The 20,905-nt window shown below is 56.4% G+C and overlaps 1 protein-coding gene and 1 long non-coding RNA gene across 6 annotated transcripts in view; both read left to right on the top strand.

Moving 5' to 3' along the window:
* RAPGEF1 (Rap guanine nucleotide exchange factor 1) overlaps positions 1–20,905 on the top strand; it is a 137,502-nt gene that overhangs the window by 93,431 nt on the left and 23,166 nt on the right. For 3 of the 5 annotated variants that reach the window (XM_055541460.1, XM_055541459.1, XM_055541458.1), the window contains 6 exons: positions 1,227–1,315; positions 1,984–2,136; positions 2,590–2,713; positions 3,122–3,305; positions 4,409–4,909; positions 8,691–8,893. In XM_055541460.1, coding sequence (XP_055397435.1) covers positions 1,227–1,315; positions 1,984–2,136; positions 2,590–2,713; positions 3,122–3,305; positions 4,409–4,909; positions 8,691–8,893 — 1,254 coding nt within the window. Of the gene's footprint in view, positions 1–1,226; positions 1,316–1,983; positions 2,137–2,589; positions 2,714–3,121; positions 3,306–4,408; positions 4,910–8,690; positions 8,894–10,917; positions 11,077–20,905 lie in introns of all 5 variants that reach the window. The other 2 variants (XM_055541457.1, XM_055541456.1) reach the window with 2 other exon arrangements.
* Positions 11,089–18,515, top strand: LOC129623675 (uncharacterized). Its single transcript, XR_008700618.1, has 3 exons — positions 11,089–14,364; positions 16,724–16,746; positions 18,398–18,515. It is a non-coding gene; the product is annotated as an uncharacterized LOC129623675 (long non-coding RNA).

The raw sequence follows: 20,905 nt of genomic DNA, 5'->3' as shown, positions 1-20,905 counted from the left end.
CATACACTGGAATATAACTCAGCAACAGAAGGATCACACAGAGACACGGCCATTTACACTGAGCAAAAGAGGACGGGCGAATAGAGACAGAGAGTGGGTTGGTGGCTATGAGGGGCCCCCTAAAGGTGCCGAGTTTCTCTTGGAAGTAATGATGAGCCCCGAGGTTGATTGTGCTGATGGTGCCCAACATTGTGGACAGACTGAAACCCGCTGGATTGCACGCTTTCAATGGCTGGATTTTATGGCATAAAGCTGTTCAGAAAAAGAAGGTAGACGCAAAAGTACATATTGTGCGGTTCCACTTACATCAAGTTCTAGGCAGAAGTGATCCAAGAAACAGAAGTGAGAAAGTAGTCAGTTGAGGTGGGGCAGATAGACTAGAGAGAATGGTGGAAACATTTTGGGTTTTGTTTTTTTTGTTTTTTTTTTTTTTGTTTTTAATTATTTATTTGGCTGTGCTGGGTCTTAGTTGTGGCATGTGGGATCCAGTTCCCTGACCAGTGATCAGACCCTGGTCCCCTGCATTGGGAGCACAGAGTCTTAGCCACTAGACCACCAGGGAAGTCTCTCATTCTGTATTTTTTGAGTGGGTCTTATATGGAATATGCAGCCATCAAAACTCATCAAAGTCAGGGGAAATGCATTCTCATTGAAAGAAAACCAAGTAAACCCTAATTGCCTTTTTTTTTCTCCTATTAAAAAAACTTATTTTCTGAAGTCATTTCTCTGATAGGTGATAAGCCCTGAACTTTCTGTCGAGTGACAAAGATCCCCACTCATCATCTCTGGGTACCCACAGATGCTGCACCCACAGATAGCTCACTCTGGGAAACCACCTTACCCCAGACCACAAGCTTGATTGTTAGTAGGCAGCATCCTGGCTTCAGAGAATTCAGAGCAGGTCTTCTCCACAAACCAACTGGGAGTCACTGCCAGGAGTTTGTGTGATGAATTTAGTCATTCTGAGACAATGGGCTGGTCATTTCCCCCTTCCAAGAGGAAGTGTCTTTATGCATGCAAAACTTCTCTGCATGCTGTGGAGGTGTTTTGGGCGGGTAGGACATGTTTTGGGAAGTCATGAACATTACCTGAGTCAAACAATACTCACCCATAGGGTGAGTGGGGACTCCGGGCGGTGGAGGGCAGACAGCTGGCCCACCTTGTCAGGACATTCAGCGTGAGGAGCTCTCCTCGTGTCTCACCTCGTTTCTCTTGTGTGGGGGTAGGAGCTGGTCAGACTCACCATCGAGAAGCAGGGGCATCCGTCTCCAACAAGCCCTGTGAAACCCAGCTCCCCAGCTTGCAAACCTGACAGGTGAGTGCTGACTAAGCCCTCCAGGGGTTGCGGTCTTGGTCGGTGGACACTTGACAAAGAAGGGAGCCCCCGCCAGGCAGACCGTGTCCTGTGAGGCCCGTGGTCCCTTTTCAGTGACCTCTGGGTAAGAGCCCAGATTACCATGAAGTGTGTGTAGCTCACACCTATCTTGAATGATTGCCTGGTCTCAACATGGTCTTCTCTCAGGACACCGTGTGATGTGCAGAGTGACCCCACCTACACTCTTCTTGACCTGCTTCCTCCCATGATGAGAAACAACTTTGACAGATTAGGTTTTTAGGGGTTTGGCTTGAGAGCATTACTGAGGGTGATGTGGACAGTTGAAGGCCTTGCAATAATTTCTACTCGCAGCCCCTAGTGAAAAAAATAACACCTTCATTTGGGGGCATTTTCGAGCATCGTGCAGTCCAGAGATCCCTCTCACAGATAAGGAGACAAAGGTGCAGACTCAGGGGCCGTGGCCAAGCTTCCGTGGGTGATCGAACTGGACTTGAAACCCCATCTCTGCCATGGAGCCCAGGGCATAGTGTCAGCTCTGTGTCCTGGGCCCCTTGGACACTTCCCTGCCCCGGTCACATCCTGACACTCTCAGGGTCTGCGCTTGCCCTGGGGCCTTCTGTAACCCCGAGTTCTCCTCAACCCTCCAGCCAGTCTGAGCTCCCCCTGACGGATCGAGAGATGGAGATACTAAACAAGACGACCAGCCTGTCACAGTCAACCGAGGGGCTCCAAGACTCTATGGACGAAGAGGTTGCACCCCCCAAGCCCCCCTTACCTGGCATTAGGGTGGTTGATAACAGGTACTTTCTATTTTCCTAGCTCTCTCATCTATTTCTGTTGTAATTTCACAAACGGATGGTGCCAGCCAAAAAGAAGATGGTGCCATTAGGGGAAGAACTTGCTCTTCAGGCACATTGGTGGTTTGACCTTCCTCAAGACACTGTCTCCAGAGGACAAGAGTCCGGCCCGGTGCCGGCCCCTCGCCCTCCCCTGCCCCCTCGCCCTGAGAACTCCTAGCTGCTGCCTTTTAGCCCTAGCCAAGCGGAACCTGGTACCATTTGTCATGAAAGGAAAAAGCAGGGACTTTCAGATGCTAGGCTTTTGGCAGAAGGGGAGTGGGGTGGAAGTTGAAAGGGTGGAAAGTAGGATCAGTGTCTAATAATGTAAGAATCTCACATCCCACACCCTAGCATCTGTATAAAGGATTTTTGTTCAGGTTGTCTGGTTTGATGGGGTTCCTTGCTCTGTTTCAGTCCTCCACCAGCACTGCCCCCGAAGAAGAGACAGTCGGCTCCATCCCCCACCCGTGTGGCCGTCGTGGCCCCCATGAGTCGAGCCACCAGTGGCTCCAGTTTGCCTGTTGGAATTAATAGGCAGGTAATTAGTCCCATCCAGAAAGGCAGAGGTTGACTTCAGGTCTGGTACATTGGTTCCTAAAACTGAAAGAAGCCCAGTGGTCTTAAGTCCCTGTCTTTGGTCACAGGGAGGAGCTCTCTACCTGGGCAGCCACCGTTCCTGAGTGGTCTTTCCCTCTGCAGGCCGTGGTGGGGTTCCCTCCCAGGGTGGGGAGACGGGGCCCAGCCCAGGGCCTCCCTTGGTCAGAGCACTCTGAGCGCCTGTAGAGGCCTTTTCTCAGAGGCGCCGCGTGCGTGGTGTTTACTGCCTGCAGCCAGTTTCTGCACATCCCAGTATTTCCTTCGCCAAGTACACGCACCTGCTCCCTCCCCTGGGCTCAGCCGCCACCCCCCAGCAGTGACTTGGGCCTGTTCTCACTTTGCACACGAGGACTTTGACGTGGACTGTTACGCACAGAGACGGCTGTCGGGAGGCAGCCACTCGTACAGCGGTGAGTCTCCCCGCCTGTCGCCCTGCAGCAGCATTGGCAAGCTCAGCAAGTCGGACGAGCAGCTGTCCTCTCTGGACAGGGACAGCGGGCAGTGCTCCCGGAACACAAGCTGTGAAACACTAGGTGAGCCACAGGCATGCACATCACCACCGCCAGCTTCGCGCCTCCCGGTGGCTCCTGTGAGGTCAACAGCGAGGCCAGTCACTGGCTCTGTCGACCTTAAGTCCATCAGGATCTGAGCCACGGTGTCCTCTTCTGCAGAATGAGGATACTAGAGTCTGTCTCCGAAGGGGGTTGAAAGTTTATTGCAGTAACACTGTGAGACCACAGAGACATGGCAACGGTCACTGTTATTACAGTTGGTCCGCCAGTGTGTCTCGAGACTCCCTTTGCCCAAGGGGAGCCCACGTGCTAAGAACTGTAAATGGAGGGGAGGGCCCCAGGCAGCTTCTGACAGAGGACGAAGGCGAGTGAGCAGCACATGCTGACCTCGGGTGGTGGGGCCGGAGGAGGGTCTGCGGCAGCTTGGCAGAAGGCGTACAAGGCATTGAACTGTTCATGTCCTGTGAACTAGACATTTCACTTCTGAGAGTTTTTATCTTAGGAACACAGTCAGAGGTTTATAGGAGGATTTCCATGTAGAGACTTTAATCTCAGCATCATGAAGAGCCCTGGTAGACTGGGAACAACCTGACCACTCAGTGTAGGAAATCAGCAGACTCGTGACACGCCCCCTTGGAGGAATAGTATGCAGCTGTGCTAAAAACCAGTCCTGAGTTAACGACCAGTGGACCAAGCCAAGACTGCTTATATGGTGTTTTCTCAGAGTTCAAAAAACAGAATCCAGGGGGAAAAAACTTTGCAGGTAATACATCTAGTGGTCAGCAGAGATTATAGTTAGGTTATGGGACTGTGGGTGATTTTTGGTTTAGGCATAGTGTTTTTGGCCATGTTTTCTACAGTAGCCATGCATGTTTTTCTCTTTTAGGTAAAACTTTTAAAAATCTGGTAAAATGTGAAGAATAGGCTACGTACCAGTCATACTCCCATCCGGTTTTACTTTTATAAGCAGTAGAAAAGCGTATCCTGTAAAGTAAAGCAGGAGTCTTTGTGGATGAGACGGGGACGTGTCCCTTGAGCAGGACAGGTCAGGGAAGAGGAGGGGGTCTTTCCTTCCTGTGGGGACCGGGGGCTCACGGTGTGCTTCCCCTGTTGTGTGGATGCAGATCATTACGATCCTGACTACGAGTTCCTTCAGCAAGACCTCTCCAACGCAGACCAGATACCTCAGCAAGTGGCCTGTAACCTCAGCCCGCTGCCAGAGTCCTTGGGGGAGTCTGGGTCTCCCTTTCTTGGCCATCCTCTCCAGTTGCCCCTGGGCAGCTGTCCCCAGCCAGATGGGTCCTCAGCCCCCGGGCAGCAGACGGACGTGCCGCCAGCCCTGCCCGAGAAGAAGCGCAGGAGTGCGGCCTCCCAGACCTTGGACAGCTCTGGCTGCCGGGCGTCCTACGAGCGACACCCCTCACAGTACGACAACATCTCCGAGGACGACCTGCAGAACCCAGCCTCCGTCCAGTCCGTCCCCTTCACGCCCTTTGCTGCTATTCTTCCCTTTCAGCAAGGAGGTTCCTCAGCCTCTGTTGACTTCATGGGTGATTTCACTGTTTCTGAATCAACGGGTGACCCAGAAAAACCGCCACCTCTCCCCGAGAAGAAAAACAAACACAGTAAGCTTTTGTTACGCTATTGTGGGGTCGTGCCTTTTGTGCCCTAAAGTGGTGTTGCGTTTATTGAAACGGTAGATCAGAGTCAAACCAGTGGCCTCATCGTTTCTGAAAGGCAGACCCACACGTACAGGGACACTAAGGGAGCCTTGTGTTGTCAGTCCTGGGGGTTGTTCTTAAAAGCCTGGTGAGCTGACCTCTCCTCGTGGTCTCAGCAGAACTTCAGGCCTGGTCTTCACAGAGTGTTTGGCTTCTCGTATGGCAGTCAGCTGACCTGGCCTGAACATGTGGTGACCAAGAAAAACAGGGACCGCAGCCTCAGAGCAGCATCGGAGCAAAGCAGGGCAGACCCCACCCCAGGGCCTCTCTCAGGCTCCTGGCAGTGCATGGGAGCTGTTAGAGAGAAGCCCCTGGTCCCACTCTGTCTTCTGCTCACAGACCCTGAAGTACCATGCGATGACTCGAGTCTGGGGTTGCTGCTTGGACCAGAGGCTCTGATACCTCATGTGATCAGGGCCTGGGGGTAGAGCCAAACTTAGGGGGTTTTGTATTCTGAGTGTTTCCCAAGTGTGAGTTGGCCATCCAGTTCCCAAGGAGCATTGTGTGGAATTTGCTTTTCTGCTCGCTCCCCGACTGCTGCACGTGGCCCGGGTCTCTGCCCACCTTCTCCCCACGTCACCTACAGGGTTCTGCCTTGTTTTCCATGGGCAGACTGGCTGCCACTGTCTCTCTGTGTGCGACCACGTCAGCCCACCACCCAGGATGCCCTGGCCTTGGTGGGAGTGTCTGGCAGGAGACTGCTGTGACCTGTATGTGGAACCCACGCTCCAACCCCAGACAAGTGTGTGTGCTCTGCCCGTGCCCAGAAGAGTGCCTGCCTAGTGACCGCCCTGGATGCCCCCAGCTTGGGTAGTGGCCTCAGTGTGAATGCAGAGCTAGCTCCGCGGGGCTGAGGGTATCATTCCCGTCTGTCATGGAAGTTCCCTCATGGGAAGCCAGGGCGTGGAGGGACCTGCAGACAGAGGCGCCAGGGGCATTTCCTTCTGTGCCTCTCTAGCTGGCCTGAAAGTCTGACTGGTTTAACTCTCCAGTTAAGGCAACTTTCTGGTCATTTGAAAGCACAGAAGACCGCCCTGCAAACTTGTCATTGCCATGGTCTTAATGTTGGAACCCAGGGTGCTTGTGGCGCCGAGCTGTGACCAAGGGGGACACACCCGCTCCAGACTGACGGCTGTGTACCCTGCGCCCTCGCCCCAGGGCCCGGGGCTCCTCAGCCTCGGAGCCGGTGTCCTTTCCTCTCTGGCCCCATCACCCCTTTGCTCCCTCCTGGGGCATGCACAGTCACACTGAGTAGGCCAGTACTTACTCCTGACGAAAGCACCTTACCCACCGAGCACACATGTGTACAGAGGCCGCTGACACCCCAGAGCTCCCGCCACCATCCGGAGGAGGGGAGGGCGGGGTGGGGTGGGTCCACACGGGTAGATCGGGGTTACTGAGAGGGCTTCTCCTGGCCAGCTCTCCCTGCTTCGTAAGGCCCCCAGGTTCAGTCAGCTCCAGCAGTCACTTCATCAGAACCCTCTAGGGTCTTCAGGAAGGTCTGGCTCTGAAGATGGGGCTGATCCCTCACCACTGGAAGTGAGAAGTAAAGTCTATTCTGATGCCCCCACGTGGGGTGAGGGAGTGCGGTCCACATGGACGCCCCCGCGTGAGGAGAGAGTGCGGTCCATAAGGACGCCCCGTGTGAGACTGAGGGAGTGGGGTCCACACGGACACCCTGCGTGAGGAGAGGGAGTGTGGTCCACACAGACACCCTGCGTGAGACTGAGGGAATGCGGTCCACACGGACGCCCCACGTGAGGAGAGAGTGCGGTCCACACGGATGTCCCATGTGTGACTGAGGGAGTGGGGTCCACACGGACGCCCCGCATGAGGAGAGAATGCGGTCCACATGGACGCCCCGCCTGTGACTGAGGGAGTGCGGTCCACATGGACGCCCCGCTTGAGGAGAGGGAGTGTGGTCCACACGGACGCCCCGCGTGAGACTGAGGGAATGCGGTCCACACGGATGCCCCACATGAGGAGAGAGTGCGGTCCACACGGATGCCCCGTGTGTGACTGAGGGAGTGGGGTCCACACGGACGCCCCGCATGAGGAGAGAGTGCGGTCCACATGGACGCCCCGCCTGTGACTGAGGGAGTGCGGTCCACACGGATGCCCCGCGTGAGAAGAAGTGTGGTCCACTCAGACATCCCGCGTGAGGAGAGGGCTCCACCGGTGGCACCACGTGGGCCCAGCAGGAAGGAGCCGGCTGCTCCACGGCGAGGCTGCAGCTTCGAGTCGGAGCTCAGGGGCCAGGTCTCGGCTGCCTGAGGGGCTCCTAGAGAGGAGAGGGTCTGTTCGCCCCGCCTGAGCGCTTCTGCCCTCAGCGTGCGGCCCTCTGGAGGAGGAGCTTCCCGACAGCCTCTGTCAGGACGGGAGAGCGACGTTTGGTGGCCGGAGCGGCTTGCCTACCTGCAGGACCTCCTCAAGACCCGCGGGGGCTGCAGCCCGCTTCAGCACGGCAGGGCAGATGCTGGGCCGTGGGTTCTGCTCACTCGTTCTGTGAACCGGTGTGCGAGACTCCGGTGATAGAGCAGCCGCCGGGAGGCACAGGGTCCCTGCCCTCAGGCAGCAGCTTCCGCCCTCAAGCGAGAAGCAGTAAATCCTCTTGCCCCCGATTTGACGATTCTTCCTGAGTCAGACCGCTGGCTGTCCCCACGCCCATGGGGTCTTTCACCTGAACAGCCTCAGCCCACTGAAACTGTCTTCTCCCGGCTTCTCGAGACAGGCAGCTCCTGAGGTGGGGGCCCTTCCGTGCTTCAAGCCTCTTCCTTGCCCGGTTCACACGGCCCCGCACCGCGTGGGCCCCCACTCACCGCGGAGCACTGCCCTGCGGACCCTGGTCCCGGTCCGGGGCTCTGTGCCTCCTGGAAGACTCTTCCACGTGTCCTCACCATGTTCTGGAGAAGCCCCCTCGCCTCCCTGTTTCACCGTCCTCTGTGGGACCCCCCCACCTCGGCCTGTTTTCTCTCTCCCTGGGGAGGGGGTCAGCCCCCACGGGTGAAAGAGCCATTGCTGGCCCCTGCGGAGCGCCAGCACCTCAGTCAGCTCCTGACGCGTCGCAGGTGCTCAGTGACCATCAGATGAATGTGAGAAACCCATCCTCGTGAAGGAGAAACCCATAGCTCGTGAGGAGCCACAAGAAGGGCCGAGAAGGGACGGAGCGCGGGGCTGAGAGGGGCTCCTGGGCCGGGGATGCGGGTGAGGGGCCTCGGTGACCTGAGTCGCTCAGGAGGGAGCGTCAGGCTCGCAGGGCTGCAGGAAGAGCGGCCGCAACAGACGTGCGGAAAGCCCCAGGGACGGTCCAGGAGCTGAGAATGGAGGCATGGGCAGGGGGCCCAGCAGCCTGCACCCCAGCCACGGCCCTGTCCTCTAGAGGCTGGAAAACCCCAAGGGCTTCTCGGCCAGGAGTGGGTGCGCCCCTGCGCTTCTCTAAACACAGGCTGTTTCCCAGCGTGGTTCCTGGTTCACGGGAAGGAGGGGAAAGGAAGGGAGTTCCCGCAGAGCCTGCCCCCCGCCCCACACCCATGCCACCCTCTCCTCCAGAGGCCGTGTGACACGCGGGCGGTGCCCAGGTCCACGTGGTGGTCACGCAGACTGCCCCGGGCCCTCTCCCTGGCCGCTGCGGGGCGGGCGGGGGTCTGTGTGCGGCCCACCCAGCCCGGTCCCTCTGTGTGCGCAGTGCTGGCCTACATGCAGCTGCTCGAGGACTACTCGGAGCCACAGCCCTCCATGTTCTACCAGACGCCGCAGAAGGAACACGTGTACCAGCAGAAGAACAAGCTGCTCATGGAGGTGTACGGCTTCAACGACTCCTTCAGTGCCAGCGAGGCCGCACACGATCTCGCCCCGCCCCCCGCCCTGCCCCCCAAGCAGCGGCAGCTGGTAAGTGGGGGGCCCCCCACGAGTGGCCCGGGATGCTGGGCCTGCTCTCCTGCTCGCATCTCCCCCCGCAGGAGTGGCTGCTCCTCCAGAGCAGGCCCCTGCAGCTGGGACTGGCTTGTACTCAGAATGTTTGCTTTCTTTGTAGACAGTCTTTTTTTTTTCTCTCTCTCTTTTGTGGCTCTAATATAGACCTCCCCGAAAGGAGGGAGTCAATCAGAGCACAGGGCAGGGTCTGTGTGGGGCCATCTGTGGCCTCGATTTACATAGTGGGCCTCACTGCCCAACCAGTTGCACCCCTCTGCCGGGGCTGGCCCAGTGAGGACCAGCTCTGTGGAAGCGGGGTGGCTGACACAGAGCCGCTTTGTGTTTCAGGCCGGCACACCCTTCCTCCTTTAAAACCCCTCCTGTGTCAGGACGCCATGTAGGCAGCACAGAGGGGCCGTCCGGCCGTGGGCAGGCTGGAGAGACGCTGGGACCAGTGTGGGGCACTCGGGTGCACCTCTCAACCCTCTTCTCTCTGCCACCAGTTTACTAACCTTGGGGCCTGGGGTCAGGCTCTAGAATCGAAGCGCCCCGTCCGGCCGAGCTCTCTAGGAAGAGTACACCCAGAAGGGCAGTCCGTCAGAGCTGCACGTGCTGTCTTGCTCTCGTGCTGGCCGGTCTGCTCGTCTTAACCAGAGAGGGCCGCCTTCATCCTCTGCGAGGGGACGCTGCCCCAGCTGTTCTGGGAGGCAGATGGCCGGACGGTGAAGGTCCTCAGGTCACTCCTGGAAGCTGCCTGGGCCTCAGCAGTCCTGCGACTGGGCCTTGAGCCCATGCCCGGTCCCAGAGTCCCCAAGCCTGCCCCTGCACAGGGGGCTCTGGAGTGGGGGCAGCCTGTCTCATGGAAGGTGGGCCAGGCTCAGGCCGGGGGTCTGGGTCCCAGTCCTGCACTGACCAGCTGTGCTCAGGTCTCAGCTCTTCGCCTGCCCTGCTCTCCCCACAGACAGCTGAATATGCCCGAATGTGAGTCTCTGTTGTTCACCACAGACACGTAGATGCCTGCCTCAGGGACCCCTGACCTAAAATGTTTAGTTAAACAGCTAGGCCAGTTTCATTGAGATCTGGTTTTCTCAGCCCCTCCTGCTGGGTACACAGGTGTCCATTGCCCAGCCCTGGGTGTCCTCTGTGTCCCGTGGTGCCCACAGGAGCCGAGCCCTGGGGAGAGAGCCCCTGAGGGACACGCTTGAGTCCCAGCCCCGTGAGAGTCACATCACCTCACCTTGAGGTGGGGCGGCGGTCCAAAGGGCTCTCTGGGGAAAGGCTGCCAGGGAGCCCTGGAGGATGGGCAAACATCCTGTGAACATCCCCTCCCCGTGGCCCCTGTCACCCCCACTTTAAGTAAAGTGAGGCTGAGAGAGCTGGAGAGACGGGCTCAAAGCCCACAGCAGAAGTGGAAGCCCAGACACGTGAGACACCCCGTGTGTGACTGCTGGGCACCCCTTCTCCAGTGCCAGTGTGAGAAGTGTGACCCTGTTTTCCAGACAGAAGTGAGCATGACAGGTACACCTGTGGGCCCACGTGCTCTGAAGGCGGCCTGGTTCTAGGTACTTCACGCACACACAGCCATCTGCCGGAAACCTGAGGTGCAGAGAGCGTCATGTGACGCCCGACGCCAAGCCTGTCCCACATGGCAAGGCCAAGGTTAGGGCCCAGCCCGCCTGGCTCCTGCTCTGCACCCTGAAGCGCGGTCGCTCCCACAGAGGAGCACTGGGGCCCTAAGGAAGCGGAGGAGCTGGGGTGCCCACACAAATCCGCGTGGCTCCTTCCATCTTACCGCCACTTCTTCACAGGAGTGAAGAGGGCACCCGCCCCCCAGCTCGCCTTCGACGGGCGTCCTTGACCCCTGGCTGGGCCGAGAAGCCATCCCTCTCCAGAAGGTCCCGGCAGGTCGGGTGGCAGCCTGCCCCGTCCATGCGCACATGCCTGACTGCTCTCTGCTTCTCTCCCTCCTGCCCCGTCTCCTCCCTTGCTCCTCTGTCCAGCAGGCCTCCTGTGCTGCTTCTTCCTTCTCCTCTGTCTCCTACTGTGTCCAGCAAACTAAAGTGGCCTTCACCCCCGAGGACGGCAGTGCCGCTCAGGGCATCAGTGTGTCCGTCTCTAACTCCTTTCTCAGCCGGCACGGCAGCTTACCTGTGCCCTCGGTGAGTTGCTCCCTGCACTCGCTACCGGGAACCTGGGGAGCGAGACCTTTCCCTCATGGCCTATGCCTCCCGACATGCATGCTGCTGCCCGTCGCCGGCTCCAGCCCTCCACAGACCCCAGACAGGAAAGGTGGCCCGAAGGTCGGTGTGAGTGGCTGGGGCGGATTGGGGTGGGACTCTTAGCGGCCACGCTCAGAGCATCATCACTCAGACGTAAACTGGCAGAGATGTTTTGGCCTTTTTGTCCTGTTCTCCCACTGGGCATTGGGTCAGCCCTGCAGTGTCCTGTGTTTAAGAAGGACAGTGCTCACGCAGGAAGCAGCGCAGGCTGCGCCCAGCATGACGGAGCTGAAGTCAAGAGAGCTGCGTCAGTTAGCTTTCACTACCTGCTGCTAATGTAACAAATCGCCCCAAAACCTGTGGCTTAAAGAGCAGTAACCGTTTGTCCTTGCCAGAAAGTGAAAGTCGCTCAGTTGTGTCCGACTCTTTGTGACCCCATGGACTATACAGTCCATGGAATTCTTCAGGCCAGAATACTGGAATGGGTAGCCTTTCCCTTCTCCAGGGGACCTTCCTAACCCAGGGATCAAACCCAGGTCTCCCGCTTTGCAGGTGGATTCTTTACCAGGTGAGCCACCAGGGAAGCCTTGCCTAGGACACAGTTTAGCAGCACAGCTGTGCTGATCGGGACAGGCCTGGCTGCCAAGGGCTGGACTTGCCCACATCCCTGGCACCCCAGCGGGGGCTGGTCTGGCAGTGGCCCTCCTGACCTGTCTGCCGCATCAAGCCAGCCTGGGCTTGTTCACAGGGCAGTCGGCTGGGCTCCAGGAAGACAGATGGATACTTGCAGGCATCATAAGGCCTCATCGTAGGGCTGGCATGCGTCCTCTGGGTCAGGCCCCAGACGGCGCAGCCTGGGGAGGAGAGTGGACTCGACCTCCACTGGGCGGGCCCTTCCGCAGGTCACCCTGTGGAGGTGGGGCGGCAGGAGGAGGGCTGGCCTGCTGTCTGCAGATACACACGCGCTGACACCTCGGAGGCCGCGCAGGTCTGCTGTCTTCCTCTGGGATCTGCATCTGTTCGAGAACCTGACCACCCCCACCTCCTGCTGACTCTGTCTAGTGACACCCTGGGTGTCAGGGCTCAGGAAAGGACTCTCCAAGGGAGCTCAGTGGACCTGTCCCAAGGTGACTCACATCCTCCCAGGCCTCAAGTTCAGTCCTCTGGGGTGGCACTTTTCCTTGCCTCCTCTTCTGTGAATGGGAGGATTAAGTAAAATCACAAGAAACTGCCAGGCAGGTAGTAAGCTTGGAACATCTGTCATTATTGCTCTTGTCTTAGAGTTCTGGGTTCTAGTCTTGGCTTGTTCTGATCCTGTGCATGAGTGCCTGGGCAGATGTCTTCACTTGCTTGGACTTCCTTTGCCCTCTTGAATGACTGGGTTGACCTGGTGACATCAGAGCCCTCTCCAAGCTTGGGTTCCCAGTGTGGTTTTGTCCATTCTCCATATTTGGGAGCCACCAGCGCCCAGGTGAAGCTGGTCCTCCCCATTGAGGGGACCTTGGGATGCAGTCTTCCCTTCAGCTCCCAGACCTCGCCGGGCAAGGCAGGACCACTCCCCACCCCTCCCTGGCTGTGGTGCACAGACGCCCTCTGTTTCCTCAGCAGCCACCTCTGGCAGCTCTTTTCACAAATCTTGCAAAACTTGGCCTTGAGACAATCCTAGGTCTTGATATGTTTTTTTTTCCCCCTCCCTTCTGCGAACAGAAAGTAAGTGTGAGTTTTCCTGAGAATGTCTACAACATCCCTTTTGAATAGTTTGGGGAGAAGACTGAATGAACAGGACTGTATACTATAGAATTAAGGAGAATTCGAGGACATTTTAGTTTAAGCTGGGGTATGAGTATGTCATAGTTTTCCCCTCAGCACACAGAGGAGTCTTACAGCGTCCTGCATCTCAGCACCAGCTCCACAGAGGAGCCTGAGGGGAGTGAGCTAAGAAGGGTGCTTTATTTCACTTGAAGCGAAGCCCCTCCAGGCCTCCAGAGATGTTAGTAATGGCCTAAATATATGGAATACTTGACATCTGAAATGCAGAAACCCCAGAGAAATTATTTAGCTGTAATACCATACTTTTTTCATGTATATTCTCTGCTTACATTTTGAGATGAGCCCCAGATAGAGGGCTTTGATGTGCTCTTGGAGCAGCGCTTCATTGCCAAATGTCTTTGTTCCTTCATCCCTGGACTTGTGTCATCAGTCCAGCATGGAATTCCCAAGAGCTGCCTCATAGGCAAATAGCAGGTGCCAAATCTGAAGTTCTTTGCCCAGTGGCCTATTGCTTCTGCCTTGTAACAGGAATTTGGAAACCTTGCCAAGGGAACTGCAGAGCAGTGAGCCTGCACTGGTTGACTTAATGTGAAGGAGGTGCTGCAGAAGCATTCCTAGTCACTTTTCCGGGATCCCATGGAAGATTTAATTTGCTAAGAACGGAGCTACTCCTGATGGGGGTCAGGCAGCCAGAAGGATCCAGTGCAAGCAGGACGGCCCGTCGTCCTTGAGAAGCCCGTGCAAGGGAGTAGGCAGAGTGAGTCAAGCGGAGAGGAGACTCCGGCTCAGGCAGGGCGTGGGCAGCAGGGTGAGAGTCACAGACGTCTGGGGAAGGCTGTGGGCAATGGGGGCAGGACGGTGTCAGGAGGGGGCGCCTGAGTTGTGGTCTAATGGCCACTTAAGTTTTCAGGGAAATGAAGGTCAGTGAGGGACCTGCCTGAAGATGGGGAGTAGAAGCTTGTCTCAAGTATAAACTCTCAGGACTGAGGTCCAGGGAGAGCGGCTGGAGGGGTAACAACAGCCTGCCCTTCGCGCACCCTGCCCCTTGGTCGAAACCTGCTGCTTTCTCCTGGATGCTGCCCTCTGGGTTTGGGTCCAGCCTTGACCGCTCTTTCCCCGCTTGTCCCCAGACGTGTTCCTGCTCCCGTTCCTGGGAGGTGCCCACCCTCCTCTTCACAATCTTTGGCTGGGTCTGCTTAGCCCCCGGTCCACAGACCCCCTTTCCTTCCCAGCATGCGCTGTGATTCTAGGAGACTTGAACAGCTGCTCAGACATGTGGCATCTGGAACATTAAGACCAGTTTGGTAGAAGAAGGTGTTCAGGGAAATGATGAGCTACTGTGAGGCCAGAACGATGTGGAGAGCTAGGTGCAGCCACCCCCGGGAATGGGCGGCCGGCCCCCTTGTGCCTGTTTCAATTCCGCCAGGCCTTGCAGTACGCCTGCCCCTTGGCGCACGGGTAAGTGTTTGAGTGAGGCCCACTGAAGTACACCTCTCAGATGTGGCGCTGGTGTCCTCCTCCCGCCCCTGGATTCTCCTCCATCACTCGTACCCCTGGCCGTCTGCCCTGTCCTCGCTGCAGCCTTGCCCATGCTGACTGCCTGACTCCCACCTCCCCCCGAACTCCCGTCCCTCCAGCCCCAGTCCTTCCCCCACCACCCTGGATTCCCACTGCTGTTCCCACTGTGGCCCTTCTTGGGCTTACATTTTCTCTATTCTGAACCCTAGTGGTGCGAAATCTTGGAAGCTCTGAGTTGGGTCCATATTCACTTTACCCTTGACCAAGATATTATTGGGAACCTGTTAATAACCATTAGGGTTTCCAGTCCTCTGGACATTACAACACTGATGTTACAAAAGCCACCTCCCTCTATGCCTATTCTTTCTTGGCTCACTGCTATTAACTGTCACCAAGAGATATAGCTGGATGCTAGGACTCTGTTGAAATATTTTCTTTACTATCTTGGCTTCCAAAATGATTCTGGAGAATCAAAACTTCTAGAAGACCCAGAAGAAGAACTTCAGAAATACCCATAATGACTGTCTTCTGTTTTTAAAAATCTCTCGGGTAAGAAAGTCGTGTGTGTCCTGTTGAGGACTTCAGTTTAAATGGGGACACTGGGTAGAGCTGCTGGCCGTGATCCTCCAAGATCCGGGCCAGGCTTCCATGCTGTAGCACACGGGCCCTTCTAGGACCCTGCCCAGAAGAGGCTCACTCTGTCCGCCCCCTCCTCGTCTCCTGTCACCAGCCATCACTGAGACAAAGGCATCTGACAGGTGGAAAGGCCAAACAGAGAAGGAGAGGGAGACAGGAAGGAAGATTGTGGACGACAGCAGGTGTGCCCTCCTGCTGGTTAAGTAGGCCCCCGCCGTCCCCTGTGTCTTCCTGACATCTTTTCCTCACTGGCTTCCCGCCTGCTCAGAGCAAACTTACTCTGAGAGAAGAGGGAGGGTCCGTGGGCAGTACCAGCGGCCCAGGGCAGGCAGGTTCATCTCGGAGCTGACCTCTCTTGGGCTCTTTGTTCCGTCGGCCTGCCCGACCCCCCAGGGTTTCCTAGAGAGCGGCCCCCAGCACTGTCAGCAGCGAGGAAAGCAGGGCTATTTTGCCACCCGCACGGGAGTCTTTGCAGGCCCCTCTGAGTCTGGTCTGAGATCTTCGCAGGCTCTTCCAATCTGCTGGGCCCTTGAAATGCGATGTGGCTCCTCCAAAACGTTCCCCCTGTGCCTTTCTGCCCTTCCTCAACAACCAGGTGCCCGGGTAGCCAGCGTATCCCTGAAGTGTGACTGAGTTCACTGCCACTCCGAGCCCAGACACGGCCTTGTGAGAAGGAGGCATGGGCAGGCCAGCACTCCTGTGGGTTCCTAACCCTCTCAGGTAGAGGTAGAAGCCTGGCTCTGTGTCAGGCCCCCACCCTGAGCCCAGGGTGAGCCTGCCTTGTCTGCGGTGGACACCCAAGGGCCAAGGACCGGGGCCTAGGGATCTTGTCCTGGGGGCTCGCCAGAGCAGCTGCTCTGCCCCTGCTGTTTCTGTCCCTCCTAAAGACTCCCTGACTCTTGTCGGTCCTCATGTCATTGTGGACAGCTCTTGCAGACTAGCTTCAGACAGGAACTTCCCTGCCTCCCCTCACTGATGACGGCTGACCTACTGTAGTCCGTGACAGTCCTACTGGTCAGGGACCACAAGGCCCCCGGGTCCTTGGGAAGGTCCTGTGTGACGTGACCCCTAAGGGGTGCTGGCTACACACCGACGGCTGCCTTTACTCTTGTGATTTCAGGCTGCTTGGCAACTTGTCAGGGGCTCTTCTTCCTGTTCTGTGATGGAATGTTTACCCATGTTCTGGAGATGGAGACACCAGACTAGAGGAGCTGAACCACTAGATAAGAGTTTTAAGTCAGAGCTCAGGTTAGAATCAGATCCCCGTCATGAAAAGTACAGTGTCAGGTTGATGTCTATGAATTGTTCAATGGCCAGTAAGCATTGAGACCCGAGAAGGTTCAGGAGAAAGAAAAGCCTGTGCGCGGGCTGGACATCAAGAGACACGCTTTCTTCGTCCTGACAGGGTTCTGATGCAGGACAGAGTGTAGCCGCAGGCTCTCTGTAGAGCGCTAAGAGTAGGTGTGAGTTAGAGTCCCTGTTGTGCTGTGTCAAGCCACACTGAGTGAAAAATAGTGGACCTGTATTTCTAGAACTAAATTCAGATCTCTGTGGAATCTGTACTAAATCTTCCTATGAAGAGTTGACGTTATCGAGGTTAATGTTTCTTTCTTTAATGCAGAAAAGCATTTCTTAAAATGATTTTTTAATTTATTTTTGACAGTGCCGGGTCTCCGTGGCTGCGCGGTGAGCGGGGTCCCTCTTGTGCTCACGCTTCTTGTTGCAGTGGCTTGTCGCATGGCGCGGGCTCCAGCACGCACGGGCTTCAGCAGTGGTGGCGTGTGGGCTCTGTAGTTGTGGTTCCCGGGCTCTAGAGCATGGGCTTAGTTGCTCTGCAGCATGTGGGATCTTCCTGGAGCAGGGAGAGAGCCTGTGTCTCCTGCACTGGCAGGCAGATTCTTTATCACTGAGCCACCAGGGAAGCCCTAAGGCTAATATTTAAGGAATATATAGAGCCTCCCAAGATGTATTGGAGGTTCTCACAAAAATGTAATTAGCCATGAAACCATTGGCCAAAAACGTAGTGTGTTTCAAGGAATATCTTGTGATTCAAATGCAAAAGTATGAAACATGAGAGGAAATGTAGTAAATTTCTGCTTTCACTTGTCCTAAAATTCTCCTGAGCAGAACATTTTTGTTCTACTACATCCTTTGTTGTAGAATTACAAATTAGAATTTTAAATGAATTTAAAGAGAGAAGGCATGTTTTGGACACACGTGACATCAGTGTCGCCTTCCTTGGGTGAGCTGAGCGCTGGCTCCTTGCTCCCATGACGGGACCCACAGCAGTGTCTCTCCTCGCCTTGAGCACAGGAGCTCTCAGCATCGGCCTCTGACCCTGCCACTTGGCTTCAGAAACTCTGCTTCTGACATTATCTAACATGTAATAGTTATAAATTAACACAGGCACCTCAAAGAGGGAAGTTCTTTCTGGGCCTAAGACAGCTTTTGTAACATGTAGTTAACTGGGCCCAGGAAGGAGAGAGGAGACAGGCAGTCTTGTGGCTATTTGCCCCATGGAGTGAGAACCGTTATCAAGGGTCCTTCCTGGTGACCTCAGAAGGGTCATGTCCCATCTGAGAACTGAATAAGATGTGGTTGTTTCCAGGAGATCCCTCCCCAGGAAATCGAGGCTGTGTGTTTTGCGTCGACTAAAAGCTTTACTTCCTTCCAAGAGAAATAACTGAGGCCCATATTGTGCGGATACTCGCAGGCCCTGTTTGAAGGACACTTCCGCTGAGCCCAGGACTGGCCCTGGGCTATGGTTCCCACCGGCTCACTATAGGAGAAGAAAGCCCAAACCACCCTCGAATTACAGCTCCTTTGAATATGTTTTCTCCCAAATGATGGATAAAACTTTAAGCCCCCAAACAAGCTGTCCAAGAGCTTATCTGTTTTCGCCAAGTAGTGTTCAAAAACCCTGAAGTCACGAGCCTTGCTGGAGCCAAGGGTGTACAGTAATGACTGATCTCTGGCGACTTCTTCACTTCCCGAGCACTTGGCGGCCACAGTCAGTCCATTCACTCAGATGAGCGCATTTCCCATGATTGGCAGGGCTGGACGTTCTCCAGAGCGTGGAGCCTGAGTCACCATGGAGTCGCTGTGATTGGCAGGGCTGGATGTTCTCCAGAGCTTGGGGCCTGCCCGAGTCACCCTGGAGTAGCCGTAACAGTCAAGGTCCTCTGGCCTACAGCTCCAGCCCTCGGCTGTTGGCACGCTGACCGCCTTCTCTGGGCCCCGGCCTTCTGATAGTCACAGGGATTAGATGGAATGTCTGTCATGTTGAGGAATCAGAGGTTTTCTTATGAAGATTACTTTCCTGCTTTCTTGCCAACAGCGCAGGGCCTGTCCCTAGTCATCTTTCATGCCAGGATATAATGGAAAGGAAGTGGCACTGAAAACTTGTGCCTGGCCAGCTTCAGGAAGCTCTGCTACCTAGCACGTGACAGTCTCCCTCCTCCTTTACACCCAGAAGACTCTCGGTGGTTCTTTCAGGTGTGTGGTTCAAAGAGTCGGTTGGTGGCTCCTGTGTCTCTCACGAGGGTAAACCTTTGCTCTACGTATCTGACGTGTATGTCAGGCCTTGGCTCACTGCCTCTTGCAGGCTGGTCATCACTCGGGAGGTCTCTGAGCGAAGTGAGCAGACCGGACCCTGCAGAGCTGCAGGATCGCAGGCTTAGGGCCTGTCACATGCCCAGAGTGCTCCCTGAGTGTGAGGGGGCTGTCCCAGCAGCATCTCTGTCGAGCTGAGCCCAGCTGTGGCTTTCTAGGTCCATGGCTGCCCTTCCAGCCTGTCTCTGCATCTTCGTAAGGAGGATTATAATTTGGTGCAGAGTAAATGAGGTGGTTCACATAAAACCTTCAGCACCTCATCTGCCCAGCAAGACACCTTCAGTGAGAATAGCTGCCATCCCCACCATCACGAGATGGCTCTTGCTGGCACTTTTGACCGTGAGATCAGGGCTGACGCAAGGGGCCAGGTGCCCCTTCTCCTCCCCAGAAGCCACTCGAGCACCTGTAGATCTCCCGCAGAAACATGCCACCTCCCAACAGGCGGCTCGTCCCATTATAGACTCCTGGGCCCAGACAGTCTTACTCCAGCTATAAATAAAAATTCCTGCTGCGGAGCGCAGCAGCGAAGCCCGGCACCAGCCAGATCCTAAAATAGACTCCAGGCTGTGGTGAAGGCGTGTTTTCTGCTCCATGGCCAGCCCTGCGTTCTCCCTGCCCTTGTGAAACAAATGTGATCTTAAAGGGCCTGGAAACACTGCTCGGGGGAGGCGGTGGATACTGGATTTGTTGACTGCGGTACGGGCATGAGCCTGCAGGGCCAAGGAGGGGCCGGCCTGGTGGTGATTAGAGAGCAGCCCTGTGTCTCCCCCGCACCCCCTACCACCACCGCCGCCCCCTGAAGGTGATGTTCAAGCCTGGCTGCTGTCCCATAGGACCGCATAGCTAGAATACCAGAGCTGAGCCCAGGCAGCCTGGTTGTTGCTGAGGGAAGGAGGGCAGGGCAGCCAGCCGCTCTGTCCCAGAGACACGCACCCTCCTTCCCTTCTCCCTGGTGGCCGCCCCTCTCCTCTGCCGTCCTCACCCGTGGTGGCTTCCCCTGCGGACCCGCACCTGCACAGCCCAGGCAGCTTGTCCACGACCCCCCGCACCTGCCGTTGAGACACTGCTGAGTCAGGCAACGTTCTGGGCACCTTGGTTAATAACAGCGTTAGGATCCATTCCTAAGCATTCCCTCATTCAGTAAGTATGTACTGAGTTAATTAAACGCCTTGGCTCTGTTTTTCGAGGCGCTCCTGAGGGTATTTTGGAAGGCAGGAGAGGAGAGCTGACGCTGATTGCTTGTCACCCAGTCAAACTTACAGGGCGTCTCAGTAAACGCACACAGAGCCCCTGGGAGGGAAGAACTGCTGTTTCCATCCCCGCTTTAAAGAGGAGGAGACTGAGGCTCCAGAACTCACACCCCCTGCCTGAGGTCACACAAGTAGAGCTCAGGACCCGAATGCAGGTCTGTATGACTTGCGCACGTGCCCTCAGCAGTTGTCTCAGCTTCCAGAAAAGGCACCCGCTGTGTGAGTGTGTGTGCGTGCGTGTATAAGTTAGGGCTTGGTTACTGCAGGGCCCACTCCAGTGCTCTATGCGTTTTCATGCTTCAGGGATGGGGGGTGTCAGTGAGCACACGTCAGGACCCCAGAGCCAGCATTTGGCCTGGTTCGTTGTGGCCGCTGTAACAGATTACTGCAGCCTGGGTGGCTTATAACAGCAAGTGTGTTTCTCGCAGCTCCAGAGGCCAGCATGGTTGGCCGAGGCCCTCTCCCTGGTCACGGACTTTTCTTGGTCCTCACATGGCAGAGGGTAGAGCCTCTTTTCTGTAGCACAGACCCTAGCATCTGGGGGGGTGAGGATTTCAACATACAAATTTGGAGGGGCACCGATGTTCCGACCATAGAAGCACTGTAGGTGAATTGTGAGTGAGGCAGAGTCGTGGCCAAGGGAAAGGCCCCTGTGTGTGGGAACGAGTGTCCGGCAGGCCTGGGGGCCGGACTCCTGCGGGAGTCTGCAGCCACTGCCTCAGTGCAGCCAGCGCAGGGGTCCCTCAGACAGTCTCCCGGGACTGGCCGGGCCGTCCCCTCCCTCGGCTGATGCACTTCACTCGCGGTCTCCTCCCGGCACCTTCTCGGCTAGTGAGAGCGCCTCCCTGTGGCTGTGGGGGGAGCATCCTCTAGAGGTGAAACAGCCCCCAAAGCCAGACTCGCCACCCACAGCAAGGCCCTGGCTTGGACGGCTGCTCTGAGAGGTCAGATGGAAGGCGTCGGCTGCCGGCCCTGGAGAGGGT

Source organism: Bubalus kerabau, chromosome 11 (genome assembly GCF_029407905.1).
Source record: "Bubalus kerabau isolate K-KA32 ecotype Philippines breed swamp buffalo chromosome 11, PCC_UOA_SB_1v2, whole genome shotgun sequence".
In the NCBI taxonomy this organism is placed as follows: domain Eukaryota; kingdom Metazoa; phylum Chordata; class Mammalia; order Artiodactyla; family Bovidae; genus Bubalus; species Bubalus kerabau.
Note: the sequence above shows the minus strand (reverse complement) of the source record. Positions and strands in the feature narration are given on the sequence as shown.